Below are 20752 nucleotides of genomic sequence, written 5' to 3' on the forward strand. Positions count from 1 at the left end.
TTTGTGCCAATGCCTGCCTGTATGATACCCTTAATTTTGTGAGTTGCAGTATAGCTTTAAACATAGATCATCATTTCACCATAAGACAATAGGAGAATTTTTGTCCTATGAATAGTATTACTGTTTCATACGACCAATTGCTGCTAGAGGATGCATTGTTTATATTGTATTTACTGCCATTTGTATGAATGCTTAAGTTAATATAGTTTGATTGCCATTTTGTCAGTTGTCTGCAAAATTTTTGTCCAACTGACGGTTGTACAATACCTTTTTCTGGGGCAGAGGGGGTATTGAAACATAACAGCTCATTTTTCATGCAACTTTGAAGTTCATTTGGATTGCATGATTAACTGTTATGTCATTAGATAGTATCCACGCAAATAATTTCGACTTTTCAGCTCTGTAACGTAATTTTCAAGAGCTCCATGTCAAAGTACTCACCAATATTATGTCCATCTACTTGTAGGAACATGTACTGTCAATTTGTTTAACTGTCACTAGGGTTTCACATTTGCAATCAATCAACTAACAAGAGAGATAACAAATATGTTGTAATTATAATGCTTTAAACTGCTCTATTTACCATGCTGTCAGCTTGGTATGCTGTTAGCTGAATAACAATATCTAATTACTTGTAATTACTGTAATTCACAAAATGAAGCCAGATTAACAATGTAAACTAAGTGTTTTTTGGGCTGCTGTATTATATATGGTAATTCTGTTCACACTAAAAAGTAATGTACTCATATCTGAAACAGGAACATATGAGAGAACGCAGTTTTAGTGTAATTAACAAAAATTAAATGATGTTGTTTATTCATATTATTTCACTTACTTTTCTATGAAAACAAGAGATATGTAATAGGCTTTGTATTACATTCCTTGCATTCAACTGCAGTGAAGCACCAAAATGAAGCTAAGTTTTGATCAAAGTTCATTATTTTGCACAAACTGTGTTACACCCAGCAAATTTCATGAAATTTATTTCAGTTACTATCTACAAATTAATATTTCGTGAAGACGCTTACTTTTATTGACAGCATTTATCCTCAGCAAAATGGTTACACAGCATATTCTGACCCCAATTTTGTTCAAGTTCCAACACTTTGTTGCATGATGTACTCATTGGGGAATCATAAATAGTTTAGTACTATAATAAATCTTTAAGCTGATGGGCTGAACCTTTTCTTGCATTATTCTTAATTTGTAACTTGATTGCTACTGATAGATGACTCATTCTTTCATTCATAGTGTCCTACAGATCATTTGAAAAAGGAGGATCTTGATGGATATGGAATGAGTCAAGGAATACATTAGTAAATGTCAAGCAAATTATAGAGACCCATCGTGTACCCTATATTAACAGTGAAATGTCATTATACTCTTTAATACCATGTGTACTGATGCCATTAAATGTTATATGCTGAACTAGAAGGAACGGCGCTACTTTATAAAAAGCTACTACCTTCTCCATTATAATACACAGCTACTGTTTTTATTTTCTGTTGGTAGCTTAATATTTACTTAATTTCATTGACATTATACAAAGAAATTATCTGCCTATATCTCGAACCACAGAGGCCCGTTTACGATACAGTACTAACTGTCATTCGGTTTTACAATGAACACTGCTATTGACTCATAGCTAAATGGAATTTTCGATCAGTTCCTTGCAGTATTTGTTAGTTCAGTTTTATAACGCTATAACAGGTGCTTTTATATTTATGTATACTGAAATAAGCTAATATTTTAGATACAGCATGGTTTAATAGCTTATAAGCATCATCCAGATTTTTTAAATAAACAAAATTAAGTACATATAACCACTTTATATATTCAGTAAGTCACCCCTCCTCGGCGAAAGCTCCAAATATTCTTGTCCCAAATTTCATAATGAATGCCGAAGAATTCACTGTGGAAAATAATGTGTTACGTAGGAAAACATGGTGATAAATTAAGAAGAAATTGAGAAGGTCGGTATTATAAATTTATTTTGACCATGCTGACAATGTACATCAACATAACGGCGTGCAGTGAGGTGCCCACGGCAAGGAGACAGTGTGTCCGTTACATGTCGGTCAGCATCTTTTGTTTGACTGGCATCACCATCATCTCGTGCACCTGAAACGTGAAAGTGATCTCTGACAAGCCTCAGCTAGCAATTGCAGGACATCAACCGCGGCATGGTATTTCAGCATCTTCAAACAGGAAAAAGAATTTACGTTCTCAGACAGAACAATACGCGAAATAGTAGGAAATAGAGGTGGCCCTCTTTCTCGTAGGGAGAGAGAAGGGTTGTTAGAAGTTTAGGAAACAGTACTATTATATTTTGAAACTTGTAAAGTAGTGTTCGGAATGTCATTAGCAACGTTTCATGGCTGTTGCGCAGGAGGTGTTAATGTCTGGGTAATGAGTGATAATTCTATCACTGAATGAGTATCACAAAGCTGTGACTGAACAAGATTGCTTCAGTGCTGCGAAGCACCAGATTTTAACTGTTTAGCAGCAAGAAAATATCTGTTCGACCGTCCTTTACCTTAGCTGAGTGGTCAGTGCATCTGACAACCATACAGCGGGCCCACATTCGATGTCCCAGCAGGGTTGCAGATTTTTCTCCACTCGGGGACTGCGTGCTGTTGCTGCCCTCATCATCACTTCATAATCATCGACACCCAAGTCACCCACTGTGGTGTCAACTGAAAAGATTTGGAAGTCGGCGGCCGAACTTCCCCAGGTGGGGGACTCCTGGCCATCAATGCAATACGATCATTCCATTCCACTTGCTAGAATTATTATTTTCTTATCGCAGGTACAACCAGGTGTATGTCAGATCAACGTTATTTATTCATTACTTTCAGAGGAAATTTTGCGCGTGTGTGTATGTTGTAAGTGGTCTCGCAGTGAAACCACTGGTAAATCAGGTTTGTTCAGTTTTTGTGATGCTGTAAAAAGCAGTTCTTGTTGTGTTCGTACGGAGTCAAACACCACCTGTCAGGTACATCCATTTTTTATGATTGGGATGTCGCACTGCGCTACATGGCGCACACCTTTTCGATTTTTCCTTTGCAATGGTGTGTACTCTTTCAGTGTGGAACGTATGGTGTGCAGCATCTGACGTGTAGCGTTTTATGTGTTTTTGTTGTCAGCGAATACACTGATTGCCCCCATAAGCCCTACAATGAGATGAATTCTAAATTCGTTCTGGCTTTTCCATTGACAACAGCCACATCGAGAAAATGCCTGATCATCACTTACATGATCACCGTCAGAGTACTATTCACTTAATAATCCATCCGGTAGCTGATATAGCACTCACTGGTCGGTCTATCAGGACTCAGATTCCATATTTCTATGGCTGAGAGCAGAATATGACTGTCCTTAATTGCCACTGGTTACATAATGTAATCAAACATGATTTTCTTATTTAGTTCCAAAGTTGACTCGCAATAAGGACTTGCGATATACAGAACATAATTTTAGAGACACATAAATTCTTACCATCAGCAAAAACTGTAATGAGCTGAACTACATACTTACAAACGAAAAAGAACAACTTTGAGAGATTAAACACTATAAGAAGCACAGAACATAAACGTATCAAGTAGCGTACGAAATAAATTAGCAGCGTTTTATAGCTGTAGCTCAGAAGGTATTAGTGTTATCGGTGATCAGTTCGTCACTAAATAACTATAACAAAACTGTGACTGGTCAAAGTTGCAACAGCGCTGGGAGGCACCAGAATTTAATACGTTGGTTACCTCCACAAAATGTTGGTTAGAATTATTATTTTTTCAAACAAAGGTACAACGTGGGTCGGCAACGATGGTAATCGCAAAACCGTGGAATATGGGAAACGTTTGCTATTCAGCACCAAGTACTGAAGGTGACAGCCAGAGATTAGTAGGTACCAGGAAATGTCATGGTTGCGTTGTCACACTGACAAAGTAGATGGTCGACCTAAATAAGGTCCTGTCGCAAAGCAATAACTGGTAGGCATAGGATTAAGTATATAGGAAGCCGAGTAATCTAGAAGTCTCCCAGTCATTCGCGAATAAATCTCATTCCCAACATTATTGTTGTTGTGGTCTTCAGTCCGAAGACTGGTTTGATGCAGCTCTCCATGCTACTCTATCCTGTGCGAGCCTCTTTATCTCCAAGTAGCTACTGCAATGTACATCCCTCTGAATCTGCCTTCTGTATTCATCTCTTGGCCTCTCTCTACTATGTTTACCCCACACAGTTCCCTCCAGTACTAAATTGTTGATCCCTTGCTGTCTCAGAATGTGTCCTACCAACCGATCCATTCTTTTTGTCAGGTTGTACCACAAATTTCTCTTCTCCCCAATTCTATTCAGTACCTCCTCATTAGTTACGTGATCTACCCATCTAACCTTCAGCATTCTTCTGTAGCACCACATTTCAAAAGCTTCTATTCTCCTCTTATCTAAACTGTTTATCATCCATGCTTCACTTGCATTGATGGGTACACTCCACACAAATACTTTAAGAAAGGACTTCCTGACACTTAAATCTACACTCTACGTTAACGAATTTCTCTTTAAAAGAAAGGTTGCCTGGACTGTGGAGTCATGCTTTACTCTTTTACTCTCCAGTAGGAGGGGAGAATGCGCGGAAAAACAAATGAGGCAACAGATCCCACTTGTCAACAGCACAGCCTTCAATCCGGTGTAGGTATGAACTGGGGTCCATCATGTATCCAACGTGTTCACGTTTAGAGGGTGCCAGCAAGCATATCGTGTTGACTATCACCGTTCTATTGTGAAGTGTGGCTAGGATTCAATGAAGCTCTAGTCTTGGTCTTCTCTTTGCCGTCCGATGATGAAGTCCAAGACCGAAGCCCTCGGATTAGAAAGGGGGTAAGACAGGAATGTAGTCTTCCCCTCCCCCCTTCCCCCCTGATGTTTAATTTGTACATCGAAGAAGCAATGATCGAAATAAAAGTAATGTTCAGGCGTAGAATTAAAATTCAAGGTGAAAGGATATCAATGATAAGATACGCTGACGACATTGCTATCCTGAGTGAAAGTGAAGAGGAATTACATGATGTGCTGAATGGAATGAACAATCTAATGAATACAGAATATGGATCGAGAGGAAACCGAAGAAAGACGAAAGTAATGAGAAGCAGAAGAAATGCGAACAGCGAGATACTTAACATCAGGATTGATGGCCACGAAGTAGATGAAGTTAAGGAATTCTGCTACCTAGTAAGTAAAATAATCAGTGACGGACGGAGCAAGGACGACATCAAAAGCAGACTCGCAATGGCAATAAGGGCCTTCCTGGCCAAGAGAAGACTACTGGTATCAAACATTAGCCTTAATTTCAGGGAGAAAATTCTGAGAAAGTACGTCTGGAGTACAGCATTGCATGATAGTGAAACATGGACTGTGGGAAAACCGGAACAGAAGAGAATCGAAGCATTTGGAATGAGGTGCTACAGACGAATGCTGAGAATTAGGTGGACAGATAAGGTAAGGAATGAGGAGGTTCTGCGCAGAATCGGGGAGGAAAGGAATATGTGGTGCGCTGTTTGGGGGAAGAGACCAAACAGTGAGATCATCGGTCTCGTCGGATTACGGAAGGACGGAGAGGGAAGTCGGCCGTGCCCTTTAAAAGGAACCATCCCGGCATTTGCCTGGAGCGATTTAGGGAAATCACGGAAAACCTAAATCAGGATGGCCGGACGCGGGATTGAACCGTCGTCCTCCCGAATGCGAGTCCAGTGTGCTAGCCACTGCGCGAACTCGCTCGGTGAATATGTGGAAAATACTGACAAGCGGAAGGGTCAGGATGATAGGACATTTGTTAAGACATCAGGGAATGACTTCCTTGCTACTAAAGAGTGCTGTAGAGGGCAAAAACTATAGAGTTAGACAGAGATTGGAATACATCCAACATATAATTGACGACGTAGGTTGCAATTGCTATTCTCTGAGGTGAAAAGGTTGGCACAAGGGAAGAATTCGTGGGAGGGTGGGGGGTGGGGGGGAGGGCATCAAACCAGTCAGAAGACCGATGACTAAAAAACATGAAGTCCAACACCTTGTTTGGCCTCATCAATCTCCTGATCTCAATAAAATCGAATCTTTGTACGTGATTTTATAAGGCAAGCAGCACAAATGGATGCATTTCACTTCGACTGTTGCGCATGACATGTGCTTGTTCATTACAAGTCGGAAACAAGTTGTAACTCGTGAGAAACGGGTAGTTGGTCCATTTACAAAGATTCTGTTTCCGTTCACAAGTTTTAATATTATTCATATCACTTTGTACAGTCCATCTGATTCTGCACAAACTGGTGTCACCGCTAGGCTGCAACAAGTGGATTGCAGTCGCATAATAGTCTTACTTACACTCAGTTTATAGCTGTGGTATCACATTTTACAGATAAAAAAGAAGTAACACTCAAAGTGCAAAAAAGAGCAATAAGAATAGTAAGGAGAAACCAATATTTCGGCTACAGGTAAAAATCTAATTGAAGAATTGTAGTTTCTGATTGTACTATCTGAGAAAATCTATCAATCCATTATGCACGTTAAGATAAACGTTAGTATTATCACACTAACAGATCGGATTGGTGCGAGAGCCGGAGTTAACATAAACGCATCGAGAAAATGAAACAAAGCCAGCATTTTCTACGAAGGAGTCAAACTGCGTTCTAAATTTCGCAAGAAAATGAAAGAGAAAACTACGACCAGTATGTTTAACAAGCTAATTAAATCATACTTCTCGCGTAATACGTTATGTTGTTCTAGCGGCCTTCAGTGGGAAGATTGGTGTGTAGAGAGATCTGATGATTAATGAGAAAGTACTGAACCAAGAAAAGGAATTTACGGCGCAATTTGACTAAAGGAAGGAATTAGATGATAGTACACGCTCTGAGGCATCAAAGATTCTTCAATTTGTTAATGGAGGGAGGGGCGGGTGCTACAGATTGCAGAAGCAGACCAACACAGTAACCAGAGTCTCATGAATGTAGACTGCAGAACTTCCAGCAGTGATAGAGAGGCTCGCACAGAATACAGTAGCGTGGGGAGCTCGATCAAACCACTCATCGGATTGAAGGTTACAACAATAACACCTTCAGAATATATTCTTGTAATCCAGAGAATTGGTAGACCATATGTTTCTTGATATTTTATTTTAGTGTATAAGCTTATTTCGGCTTTATTGCCTTCATCAGCACGTGTCCTGACGTTGTAGATGGGTATATGTCAACTTTGAGTGAACTATTGCTGCTGTCTGTAATTGTTAAGTGTAATACTTTTTCAGTAACATTTTAAAGTTGTTGCAAGTATATTATAAGACGTTTTTTGTTGTTTTGATAGTTCTGGAAATTTAAGTTTGACAGCTAGTAGTTTACTTTTGTCTACCATAAAACGTTACTGAAAAAAGAAATTACATCCAATAGCTACAGACCAGCAATAACAGTTTAGTCATAGTTAACATATGTCCATCTACAACGTCAGGACGTGTGCTGTTGAAGGCAATAAAGCCAAACTAAGCTTATACACCAAAATAAAATATCAAGCAGCGTACTGTCTACCAGTTGTCTGCATAATGTCTCTTTTTTTTCTTTATTGAGTTTCGATTTACCCCGAAGGGGGCGGGCTGGTAGCAGCTTAGTTCGCCGCTCTTCAGCCTACAGAATTTTTAAAACATAAGAAGAAGATAATAAACAATAAAAGCAGGGGACAAAAACGCCAACATAAATTGTAAAATGGTGGAAAATTGTGAAAGTTCAAACACAAAACAAAGGGTTGGCGATGCTAATAAAATACACAGGAAGCAGAACGGGTAAAATAGTAGACAAACAATTAAAAAAACACGGCGACGGTCTAGTTTCTGTTCGCGAGAGATATAAAAATCACACCCAGCGACAGTATGATTTCCGTTCACAACACTTCGGAAAAGACGCACAACACTTAACATTCACTTGAAACACTGCACTAAAAAGTTGGCACGAAGATGACTCACCACAGCCAAGGGCAGATGGGGGGGGGGGGGGACCTGGACAGATGAGGGGGGAAAAGGGGTGAGGAGAGGAAAAACGAAGTGGAGGGGGGGGGGACCGACAGGGGGTGCATAATGTCCTCCTGTGATATAATAAATGCCGCAGGTCCCACAATAAAGAAACATATTCCACTTTACATTGTCAACAGCTCTCTAAAACTACAGATGCTAAAAAGTAAGTTTCACTTTATTCAATCTACGAGAGGAGTCTCTAAGGGGTAATGCAACAAATTTTTTCTCGGCCAATTTCGGTTGAAAAAATGCAAATTTGTTGTGGGACATAGTGGCAAAATCGTACGACAGCCCCTATAGTTTCATGTAGTTCCAATAGGTGGCTGCGCTATACATAACCTCAAAATGGCGTTTGTAACAGGGACGCGTTCCAAGCAAAGAGCTGTCACTGAGTTTATTTTGGCGGAAAACCGGAGCATCGCAGATATTCATAGGCGCTTGCAGAATGTCTGCAGAGACCTGGCAGTGAACAAAGGTATGGTGCTTCGTTGGGCGAGGCATCAGTTTAACATCGCAACATGGTCACGAAAATCTGCACGATCTCCCTCGTGCCGGTCAGCCGCACACAGTCGTGACTCCTGCAATGTCAGAACATGCGGACATTCTCCCTCTATTTTTTTGGACAACATGGTTGTGGAGAGGAAGCAGCGATTAGTATGATAATGAATTATTCAAAAACAGTCTTAATCGCATTTATTATTGTTGTACCGCCAACCGGTTTCATCCCGACGTAGGGGTTATCTTCCATTGGTCGACTGCTGGTGGTGTCACTCTTGTCTACATAACGGCAGGAATGACAGGAGTGACACCGCCAGCAGTCGACCAATGGAAGATGACCCCTACGTCGGGTTGAAACCGGTTGACGGTATAATAATAATAATAAATGCGATTAAGACTGTTTTTGAATAATTGACTCTCACTCTAGGTGATAGATGGTTCTCAGTCAAACACCTCGCTCTCAACTGGGCGTCTCTGTCGGCAGTGCTGACACATTCGTCTGCCAGTTGGGGTGCTCAAAGGTTTGTGCCCATTGTGTTCCTCGCCGCTAACAAAAGACCATAACGAGCAACGAGGGAACATGGGTGCGACATTGCTTGCGTGTTATGAGGCTGATCGTGACTGTTTTTTGTTCGAACATCGTCACAAGCGATGAAACGTGCCTTCATCATTTCAAACAGGAGTGGTACCACCCCACCTCTCCTCCGAATAAAATGTTCAAACCTGCTCCCTCAACCAGTAAAGTCACGGTGACGGCCTTCTGGAACTCTGAAGGGGTTATTCTGTTTGGTGTCCTCCTTCATGATGCAACGAACAACTTTGAAGTTTACGTGTTATCCTCAAGAAATTGAGGAAACAACTTCAGCGTGTTAGTCACCACAAAAGTGCAACGAACTTATCCTTCTCCGTGAAAACGCAAGGCTTCAGACAGGTCTGTACACTCGAGAGGTGCTCACAAAACTTCATTGGACCGTTCTTCGTTGTCCACCCCACAGCCCGGATCTCGCACCTTCGAACCTCCGTCTATTTGGCCCAAGGAACGACGCAGTCCGCGGGAAGAAGTACGCAGATGATGGGGAGGTTATTGACGCAGCAAGACGATGGCTCCGACATCGACCAGTAGAGTGGTACAGTAGGGCATATAAGTCCTCCTAGTAAGGTGATGTAAGGCCACTCCATTGAACTGAGGTTATACTGAAAAATAGGATTTTGTAACGAAAAAAGTGTGTGTGTGTGGGGGGGGGGGGGGGGGAATATGGTGTATTGGAATCCTGAATAAAAGCAACCTGCTTTCAGAAAAAAATGTGTTGCATTAGCTACTGAACGCCCCTCGTATCTTCCACGAGAGTCACTCCAAAAGAAATGCACACTATTTTTGAAAAAATACAGTTGCCATTCTGCATGTGTGAAAGTTTTACAGTGTGTAGATACATCCTTCCCGCTTGTTTTCAAACTTAGTTCAACCTGTTCCCGTGAGTGGCGCCGTCACAGCATGTCAGCATGCCTTCAAGATGGCTGCTACACTTGACGTTCGTCAGAAGCAACGTGCTGTCATAGAATTCCTGTGCTGTGAAAACGAGACAGTGAGAAACATCCACAAGAGGTTGAAAAAGGTGTATGGAGATGCTGCTGTCGATGGGCAAGCAGGTTATTTGATGAAAGCGGGCACGGCAGTATTGAGGATTGTCCTCGCAGCGGCAGGCCTTGTACTGCACACACTCCAGACAATGTGCAGAGGGTTAACGAATTGGCGACTGCTGACAGACGCATCACAGTGAACGAATTGTCACGCTACGTTAGGATAGAGGAAGGAAGTGTTTGCAGAATACTGAAAGTGTTGGCATTAAAAAAGGTTTGTGCTAGGTGGGTTCCCAGAATGTTGACAGTGGCTCACAAAGAAACAAGAAAAACCGTATGTGGTGAACTTTTGGAACAGTACGAGAATGGTGGAGATGAGTTTCTTGGAAGAATTGTGACAGGTGAAACTGGTTCCATCATTTTTCACTAGAGACGAAGAGGCAATGAATGGAATGGCATCATGTAAATTCACCCAAGAAAAAAAATTCAAAACCACATCTTCTGCTGTAAAAGCTATGGCTACAGTGTTTTTCGATTCTGAAGGACTTTTGCTTGTGGACATCATGCCAAGTAGACCCACCATAAATTTTGATGCATATGTGACGACACTGAAGAAACTTCAAGATCGACTGAGTCGTGTTGGACCACATCGGCAAAAGCAGGATGTTTTGCTGTTGAACAACTGTGCACGGCCACATGTCAGTCGAAAAACCATGGAAGCGATCACAAAACTCGGATGGATGACACTGAAACACCCGCCTTACAGTCCTGACCTGGCTCCATTTGACTATCATCTCTTTGGGAAACTGAAAGACTCTCTTCGAGGAACAAGGTTTGAAGATGATGACTCCCTTGTGCACGCTGCCAAACAGTGGCTCCAACAGGTTGGTCCAGAATTTTACCGTGCGGGTATACAGGCGCTGGTTCCAAGATGGCAGTTGAGAGGGATGGAAATTATGTGTAGAAATGAAAATATTGTTCCTAAAGGATGTATCTACACACTGTAAAACTTTCAAACATGTAGAATGAAAGATGGATTTAAAAAAAAAAATAGTGTGCCTTTCTTTTGGAGTGACCCTCGTAAGATTAGTTGTAGGATGGTCATTGTCTCGCGGGTTAGTACTTTTCACCGGAACTGAAAATGTTCTTCCCCAAGGTCGGCTTCTACCAATCTTTCCATTCTTTTGTAAATAACTCATGTCACTTTTTCCAGTCTCGACTTATTAAATACTACACTCCTGGAAATTGAAATAAGAACACCGTGAATTCATTGTCCCAAGAAGGGGAAACTTTATTGACACATTCCTGGGGTCAGATACATCACATGATCACACTGACAGAACCACAGGCACATAGACACAGGCAACAGAGCATGCACAATGTCGGCCCTAGTACAGTGTATATCCACCTTTCGCAGCAATGCAGGCTGCTATTCTCCCATGGAGACGATCGTAGAGATGCTGGATGTAGTCCTGTGGAACGGCTTGCCATGCCATTTCCACCTGGCGCCTCCGTTGGACCAGCGTTCGTGCTGGACGTGCAGACCGCGTGAGACAACGCTTCATCCAGTCCCAAACATGCTCAATGGGGGACAGATCCGGAGATCTTGCTGGCCAGGGTAGTTGACTTACACCTTCTAGAGCACGTTGGGTGGCACGGGATACATGCGGACGTGCATTGTCCTGTTGGAACAGCAAGTTCCCTTGCCGGTCTAGGAATGGTAGAACGATGGGTTCGATGACGGTTTAGATGTACCGTGCACTATTCAGTGTCCCCTCGACCATCACCAGTGGTGTACGGCCAGTGTAGGAGATCGCTCCCCACACCATGATGCCGGGTGTTGGCCCTGTGTGCCTCGGTCGTATGCAGTCCTGATTGTGGCGCTCACCTGCACGGCGCCAAACACGCATACGACCATCATTGGCACCAAGGCAGAAGCGACTCTCATCGCTGAAGACGACACGTCTCCATTCGTCCCTCCATTCACGCCTGTCGCGACACCACTGGAGGCGGGCTGCACGATGTTGGGGCGTGAGCGGAAGACGGCCTAACGGTGTGCGGGACCGTAGCCCAGCTTCATGGAGACGGTTGCGAATGGTCCTCGCCGATACCCCAGGAGCAACAGTGTCCCTAATTTGCTGGGAAGTGGCGGTGCGGTCGCCTACGGCACTGCGTAGGATCCTACGGTCTTGGCGTGCATCCGTGCGTCGCTGCGGTCCGGTCCCAGGTCGACAGGCACGTGCACCTTCCGCCGACCACTGGCGACAACATCGATGTACTGTGGAGACCTCACGCCCCACGTGTTGAGCAATTCGGCGGTACGTCCACCCGGCCTCCCGCATGCCCACTATACGCCCTCGCTCAAAGTCCGTCAACTGCACATACGGTTCACGTCCACGCTGTCGCGGCATGCTACCAGTGTTAAAGACTGCGATGGAGCTCCATATGCCACGGCAAACTGGCTGACACTGACGGCGGCGGTGCACAAATGCTGCGCAGCTAGCGCCATTCGACGGCCAACACCGCGGTTCCTGGTGTGTCCGCTGTGCCGTGCGTGTGATCATTGCTTGTACAGCCCTCTCACAGTGTCCGGAGCAAGTATGGTGAGTCTGACACACCGGTGTCAATGTGTTCTTTTTTCCATTTCCAGGAGTGTATATGGGTGAAGGATTACTTAAATGACATAGAGTAGCTGGTTTAGTGGAATGGCACGCAGTTCACTCTCTGGACCGGGTGCTCTCGTTTCGGTGTTGGGAAGTTTCTAGAGTGGACACCTACGTACCAGCACAGAGGGCGGGGCGCCCAGGACGTAGATGACGGCGTCGGCGATGTCCTCCGGCGTGATGTGCGGATGCTTCAGCATCGCTTCCCGCGAGAAGAGCTGCAGGTTGTCGAAGATGTCCGTGGCCACCAGGCCGGGGCTGATCTCCTGAAAGGCGAAGCAAAATCAACACGACTACGGACCACAGTTACTTACGCCATCCAGGTAAACTTCTGATAAGTTTAAAATGGTTCAAATGGCTCTAAGCACTATGGGACTTAACATCTGAGATCATAAGTGCCCTAGACTTAGAACTTTAGAACTACTTAAACGTAACTAAGCTAAGAACATCACACACATCCATGCCCGAGGCAGGATTCGAACCTGCGACCGCAGCAGCAGCGCGGTTCCGGACTGAAGCGCCTAGAACCGCTCGGCCACAGAGGCCGGCGATACAGTTTACACGTAGGTACAGATGATGTAGCAACCCTAACGACATTAGCGAGACTTCATTTTAAAATAAACAAAATACGAGGCTGCCCAGTAAATTTTTAATTATCACTTCCAAAAACAGAGGTTCCTAATTAAGCTTTTGTTTGTTTGTTTGCAGGCGCGTGTCTGCAGTCCCGGTACAAGTTCAGCGACGGTTGTAGGGATGCATGTTGGTAGTTAGCAGGAGGGGCAGTAAAAGATAAAAACAGGTCAAGCAATATACTGAAGAGGAAGGCTTAATTACGACTGTAGTGAGTATGGAAGATAGGTGGAAGTAGCATAGCGTCAGGTGAATTAATGGGAGGTGGTCCAAGAAAGTTACCAAAAGATGAAATAAGAAAATATTAATGGGACGATCTGATCAACATGCTTGTGAAGAGCTGAAGGCCAGAAAACATAGACAAGTTCTGAAGAATTCTTTAGGTAGCAAGGGATAAACATTATGACAAGGATGGTGGTGATACTTTGCAATGGAGAGGTGCCAATGCTGTTATAAAGGAAACAATGACGTCTGAGTGAACTCCACTAAGAGTTCCCGCTTTCGTTTCCTCATTCTAGCAGCATACACTATGTAGGGAAGCGTGGGCGGTAACAATCGTAGAGGAAGACTAAGAGATGATACAGTAAGTAGATTCAGAAGGATGTAGGTTGCAGTAGTTATTCGGAGATGAAGAGGTTTGCACAGGATAGAGTAGCATGGAAAGCAGCATTAAACTGGTCTTCAGACTGAAGACCACAAGAACAACAATGTCAGCCACAGGTCAGACAAGTGATACAATTACCTGTTTCAGGATAGTATGGAGACATCATCAGGTGATGGAAGATGGAAGATACCCCGACAGGCGCTCGCGGTATTTGAAACAAACAGAGTGCAGATATGTTTGATTCAATTGACGAGTCAATGTGTAACGTCTTCAAATCACCTGATGATGGCTCCTTAATAAGTCGAAACCCGTAATTATATCACTTGCGTGTCGTCAGGTTGCAATATAGGATTAAAAAATTCTACTAGCCGGTCACTGTTGTTGCCTGAGGCCTCAGGCAACAACAGTGACCGGCTAGTAGAATTTTTTAATGTCTAGTCTGTGTGTATGTTATTACTTCGCGATTGCGAACATCGAGTCTACATTGTAACTGAAGCAATCTAATGAGCCTATTAATACTAGTCGGTTGTAATTCCTTGTTCAACGTGTGTGAAATCTTATGGGACTTAACTGCTAAGGTCATCAGTCCCTAAGCTTACACACTACTTAACCTAAATTAACACACACACCCATGCCCGAGGGAGGACTCGAACCTCCGCCGGGATCAGCCGCACAGTCCATGACAGCAGCGCCGCAGACCGCTCGGCAATCCCGCGCGGTTATAATTCCTTGTATTCCTCTTCTTATCCTTCCTCTAAAACAGGTGTGACGTGCACTCTTTTCCAGTCCTCGCCGACATTTATACTGAGCAAGTCACTGTACAGTGCATGGCGGAGGGTACATCGTACCAATATTATCAATTTTCTACCCTACTCCATTCGCGTATTGAGCGAAGGAAAAGTGTCTCTATGCCTCTCTACGCACCCTAATCTCTCTTACCGCGTTTTCACGATCTCTAATCGCCGGAGTGGCGTCCAACTGAAAATCCTGCAACAGGCTTTTGAGCCATACCTAATTATTATTATTTACGCTAAATAAAATGTACGTTAGTGGCAGTATAACGGCGGAGCAATCTTACGCAGATACGGGTTCTTTAAGTTTACCTAACAGAATTCACGAGTACTTTGTTGACATTGTAAGGGATCAACGGTCTCATACTCAGAGGTAATAATATTTGGTGGCACAGTTCGAGGTTAGGTACAGAACCGACTGTTAAGCGCCGAGTGCATCCAGCGAGAGATATTGTTGCCAAATGCAGTTGAGTCAGTGAGCGGTGGTGGTTCTTGAAACGGTGTCGCAGGACGAGGCACATCGTACCGGCTAAGTGGGTCACCATGGCCGTGGGTTGACGCTCCGTAAAAACGTAAGAACTATACCGAATGATGACAAATGTTTTTACCAAAAAGTGATTACAAATACGAACCGACTGCTGAACGGTTCTACTGCTACCAGTTTAAATTGAGGTGACAAAACCCATGGGGCACCTCCTAATATCGTGTCGGATCTCTTTTTGCCCGACGTAATGCAGCAACTGGAAGTCTCCCGTAGAAATACTGAGCAATGCTGTGTCCCGCCCCCCCCCCCCCCCCCGCCCCCCTCCCATAACGGTCCATAACTGCGAAAATGTTGCTGGTGCAGAGTATCGTGCACGAACTGACCTCTCGATTATGTCCCTTGAACGTGTGATGGGATTAAGAACAGGCGATGTGAGTGGCGAAATAGTTTGCTCGAATTGTGCAGAATTTTCTTCAAACCCATCACAAAAAAATGTGGCCCAGTTACATGACGCATTTTCATCCATAAAAAGTCCACAGTTGTTTGCTGTAAATGGTCTCCAAGTAGCCGAACATAGCCATTTGCAGTCAATAATCGGTTGAGTTGTATTAGGGAATCTAGTCGATTTCATTTGAACACAGCCAACGCTATTATGGAGACATCACCAGATTGCACAGTGCCTTGTTGAGAACTTGGGTCCATGGCTTCGTGGGGGCTGAGCCCCATTCCAACCCTACCATCAGCTCTTATCAAGTGAAATCGAGCTTCATCTGACCACGCCACGGTTTTCCAGTTTTCTAGGGTACAACCAATGTGGCACAAGCTGCTGCAGGCGATATCGTGCTATTAGTAAAGGCACTCGTTTCGGTCGTCTACTGTCGTACCCATTTTAACGCCAAATTTCGCAGTACTATCTTAACAGATACATTTGTCATACATCCCACAGTGTTTCTTGACTGTTAGCACTGACAACTCTACGCTAACGCCGCTGCTCTCGGTCGTTAAGTGAAGACCGACGGTCACTGCATTGTCCGTGGTGAGAGGTAATGCCTGAAACTTGATGTTCTCGGCAGACTCTTGACACTGTGGATCTCTGAATATTGAATTCCCTATTTCCGAAATGGAATGTCCCATGAGTACAGTTCCAACTACCATTCCGAGTTCGAAGTCTGTTAATTCCAGTCGTGCAGCAATAGCCGGCCGGAGTGGCCGAGCGGTTCTAGGCGCTACAGTCTGGAACAGCGTGACCGCTACGGTCGCAGGTTCGAATCCTGCCTTGGGCATGGATGTGTGTGATGCCCTTAGGTTAGTTAGGTTTAAGTAGTTCTAAGTTCTAGGGGACTGATGACCTCAGAACTTAAGTCCCTTAGTGCTCAGAGCCATTTTCGTGCAGCAATAATCACGTTGGAAACCTTTTCAAGTGAATCGCATGAGTACAAATGAGAGCTCCGCCAATGCACTGCTCTTTTAAACCTTGTGTACGCGGTACTACCTCCGTCTGTATATGTGCATGTCCCAATCCCATAACTTCTGCCACCTCAGTGTACGGGAAGTTAGTGCTTCCTGCTCGTCGACACTCCCTGCTGATCCTGAATATATATAGAGCAATTACTGTATTTCAGATTTGTTTGTGAACGGTCTAGGGTTTACAAAGCGACGTCTTACATTCTCATGTCAGTGTATGTGTCACGTAAGGACGATGAAGAGAAGAGAAATCAGGGATCATACGTAGGCATACAGAAGTCGTTTCCCCTCCCTCCATTTCCAAGGGGAATAGCAAAGTGTAAGACTAATAGAGGTACAGGATACCCTGCGCCACGCACTGTGTGGGTGCTTGTAGAATATGTATGAAGATGTAGGTACTACAATGTGCCAGGAAATACTGGAGTTTAGTGCTTCAGGAGAGATTCTAAGTTGGTGGGAGTACTCACAGTGACCCTCATGCTGGAGTCACGCTGGAGGAACTCGCGGCGGAGGCCCTCGGACAGCACCCTGACCGCGTGCTTGGTGCCGTAGTAGAAGGCCCCCTCCGACATAAGGGGTAGCCAGTGGCCCGCCACGCTGCAAGCACACAACACAAAAGTAGTAATGAGGCAATGATTAGCGTGAGCAGCAGGCTGGTGGGAGAAGAGAGGCGAGCGTTACCTGCCGATGTTGACGATGTGGCCGTCGTCGATGCCCTTGGCGCGCATCAGGTTAACGGCTTCCTTGGTGCACAGCGTCAGACCCAGCACGTTTACCTCCAGCATGCGGCGGAACTCCTCTGTGCTGCCCTCTGCACATACACAGACACACGCATTACCCAGGATAGGTCTGACCTGACATTGCAAGTTTCAGCACTGTGCACTGATGAGCTCAAACACTACGACCACCATGCTCAATAGCCTTCTGGTCCAAGTTTAGAACGAAATACAGATGCTGTCCAGCATGGCATTGATTCGACAAGTCGTTGTCATGTTTTCAGGGGTACGTCGTACCACATATCTACGCACAAGAAACGCGAATTACAGGCTTGTGCTTTGTCGGTGTGGAACTGACGCCTGACAGCGTCCCACATGTCGTTCATCTACATCTACATCTACATCTACATCTACATCTGCATGATTGCTCTGCAATTCACATTTAACTGCTTGGCAGAAGGTTCATCGAACCACAATCATACTATCTCTCTACCATTCCACTCCCGAACAGCGCGCGGGAAAAACGAACACCTAAACCTCCCTGTTCGAGCTCTGATTTCTCTTATTTTATTTTGATGATCATTCCTACCTATGTAGGTTGGGCTCAACAAAATATTTTCGCATTCGGAAGAGAAATTTGGTGGCTGAAATTTCGTAAATAGATCTCGGCGCGACGAAAAACGTCTTTGCTTTAATGACTTCCATCCCAACTCGCGTATCATATCTGCCACACTCTCTCCCCTATTACGTGATAATACAAAACGAGCTGCCCTTTTTTGCACCCTTTCGATGTCCTCCGTCAATCCCACCTGGTAAGGATCCCACACCGCACAGCAATACCCTAACAGAGGACGAACGAGTGTAGAGTAAGCTGTCTCTTTAGTGGACTTGTTGCATCTTCTAAGTGTCCTGCCAATGAAACGCAACCTTTGGCTCGCCTTCCCCACAATATTATCTATGTGGTCTTTCCAACTGAAGTTGTTCGTAATTTTAACACCCAGGTACTTAGTTGAATTGACAGCCTTGAGAATTGTACTATTTATCGAGTAATCGAATTCCGACGGATTTCTTTTGGAACTCATGTGGATCACCTCACACTTTTCGTTGTTTAGCGTCAACTGCCACCTGCCACACGATACAGCAATCTTTTCTAAATCGCTTTGCAACTGATACTGGTCTTCGGATGACCTTACTAGACGGTAAATTACAGCATCATCTGCGAACAACCTAAGATAACTGCTCAGATTGTCACCCAGGTCATTTATATAGATCAGGAACAACAGAGGTCCCAGGACGCTTCCCTGGGGAACACCTGATATCACTTCAGTTTTACTCAATGATTTGCCGTCTATTACTACGAACTGCGACCTACCTGACAGGAAATCACGAATCCAGTCGCACAACTGAGACGATACCCCATAGGCCCGCAGCTTGATTAGAAGTCGCTTCTGACGCCTGTTCCGTCGGGTTCAGATCAGGTGAATTTGGTGGCCAGGACATCAACTCGAATTCACTATCATGCTACTCAAACCGATGTAGCACGATTCTGGTCTAGTGACAAGGACAGTTACCCTGCTGGAACATGCAACATCTGTCGGGAATACAACATGAAGGAATGCAGGTGGTCCATATCAATGTTAATGTGGTCCACAGCTATCATGAGGCCTCTGATTACTACCACAGATCCCACGGAAGCCCATGTGAATAAGCAAATACTGCCACCATGGGTCTGCGTCTTTGGCGTGGTACATATTTCGATCAGCTATTAGCCTGGATGACGGTGTATCCGAAGACGACCATCGATCTGGTGTGACAAGGAATCTCAAAAAAATGGTTCAAAAGGCTCTGAGCACTATGGGACTGAACATCTTTGGTCATCAGTCCCCTGGACTTAGAACTACTTAAACCTAACTAACCTAAGGACATCACACACATCCATGCCCGAGACAGGATTCGAACCTGCGACCGTAGCAGTTCCACGATTCCTGACTGAAGCGCCTAGAACCGCACGGCCACCGCGGCCAGCTGGTTTTATCTCGATGCGCCGTGTACACTGCATTCGTACTTGTCGATAGTGTTGTGTGAACATGAGGAGACGGGCAGTTCATTTGTTGTGAAGGCCTATGCGCGCTGAACAGTGTTTCCTGAAACACTTACGCCTGCTCCAGCATTGTACTATGTCGTCATATCTGCCACAGGTCGCCGCCTATCCTGCTTAACAGAGTCGGCAAGCCTCCATTCTCATCGAGGCACAGACGTCCATCACCTCGTTGTCTACTCATAATTTCGCCGTCCTTCAGTCATTTTCCACACATGCTCGCGACAGCAGCATGGGAACAACCGACCAGCTTAGCCTTTTCCTATATGCTCGTTTCAGGGGGCCAGGCCATAATAATATGTGCTTTGCCAAAGTCGGTTATGTCAGTGCCTTTTCCCTTTTGCAGCTCGTATCGTCACTAGAGTGATTCCCACTCGTCACTGCTCTACTTATACACAGTAATTCAGCTCCGCCTACCTAAGGGTTTTATGCAACTGCAACGTCTTCAAACATCACACATATGATCTTCACATTCTCTCACTCTATATGCTCAAACTATAAAATATGCTCAAACTATAAAGCCTACAGAAAAGCGAGCAGGACTTTTTTGTAGGAAATTTAATGTAGTTAAATTTTGTATGGGGATATGTTTTTGCTTGAGTACTTTATTTTCGAATTATTTAACAAAAACGTACAAAAGTCAGCTTCAAACGCGTCTTTCTTGAGTAATTTGAAAACTGTGGCCTCCAACGGAAACGTATCCCAGTACAAAATTTAAGCACATTAAATTTTCTATGAGCAAAGGAAGTAGGTTACAGTACACTTGTTCGCCCAATGCTTGAATACTGCTCAACAGTGTGGGATCCGTACCAGATAGGGTTGATAGAAGAGATAGAGAAGCTCCAATGGAGAGCAGCGCGCTTCGTTACAGGATCATTTAGTAATCGCGAAAACGTTACGGGGATGATGGATAAACTCCAGTGGAAGACTCTGCAGGAGAGACGCTCAGTAGCTCGGTATGGGCTTTTGTTGAAGTTTCGAGAACATACCTGCACCGAGGAGTCAAGCAGTATATTGCTCCCTCCTACGCATATCTCGCGAAGAGACCATGAGGATAAAATCAGAGAGATTAGAGCCCACACATAGGCATACCGACAATCCTTCTTTCCACGAACAATACGAGACTGGAATAGACGTGAGAACCGATAGAGGTACTTAAGGTACCCTCCGCCACACA

At 44.4% G+C, this 20752-nt stretch overlaps 1 protein-coding gene across 1 annotated transcript in view; it reads right to left on the reverse strand.

The window, feature by feature from the left end:
• Positions 1-1974: 1974 nt before the first annotated feature.
• LOC124595169 (farnesol dehydrogenase-like) overlaps positions 1975-20752 on the reverse strand; it is a 53002-nt gene continuing 34224 nt past the window's right edge. The window contains exons 3-6 of the mRNA XM_047133782.1: positions 17443-17572; positions 17229-17358; positions 12908-13054; positions 1975-2121 (exon numbers count right to left, since the gene is read on the reverse strand). Coding sequence (XP_046989738.1) covers positions 2068-2121; positions 12908-13054; positions 17229-17358; positions 17443-17572 — 461 coding nt within the window. The 3' untranslated portion in view covers positions 1975-2067. The remainder of the gene's footprint in view (positions 2122-12907; positions 13055-17228; positions 17359-17442; positions 17573-20752) is intronic.

This window comes from Schistocerca americana, chromosome 2, assembly GCF_021461395.2.
Source record: "Schistocerca americana isolate TAMUIC-IGC-003095 chromosome 2, iqSchAmer2.1, whole genome shotgun sequence".
Lineage (NCBI taxonomy): Eukaryota > Metazoa > Arthropoda > Insecta > Orthoptera > Acrididae > Schistocerca > Schistocerca americana.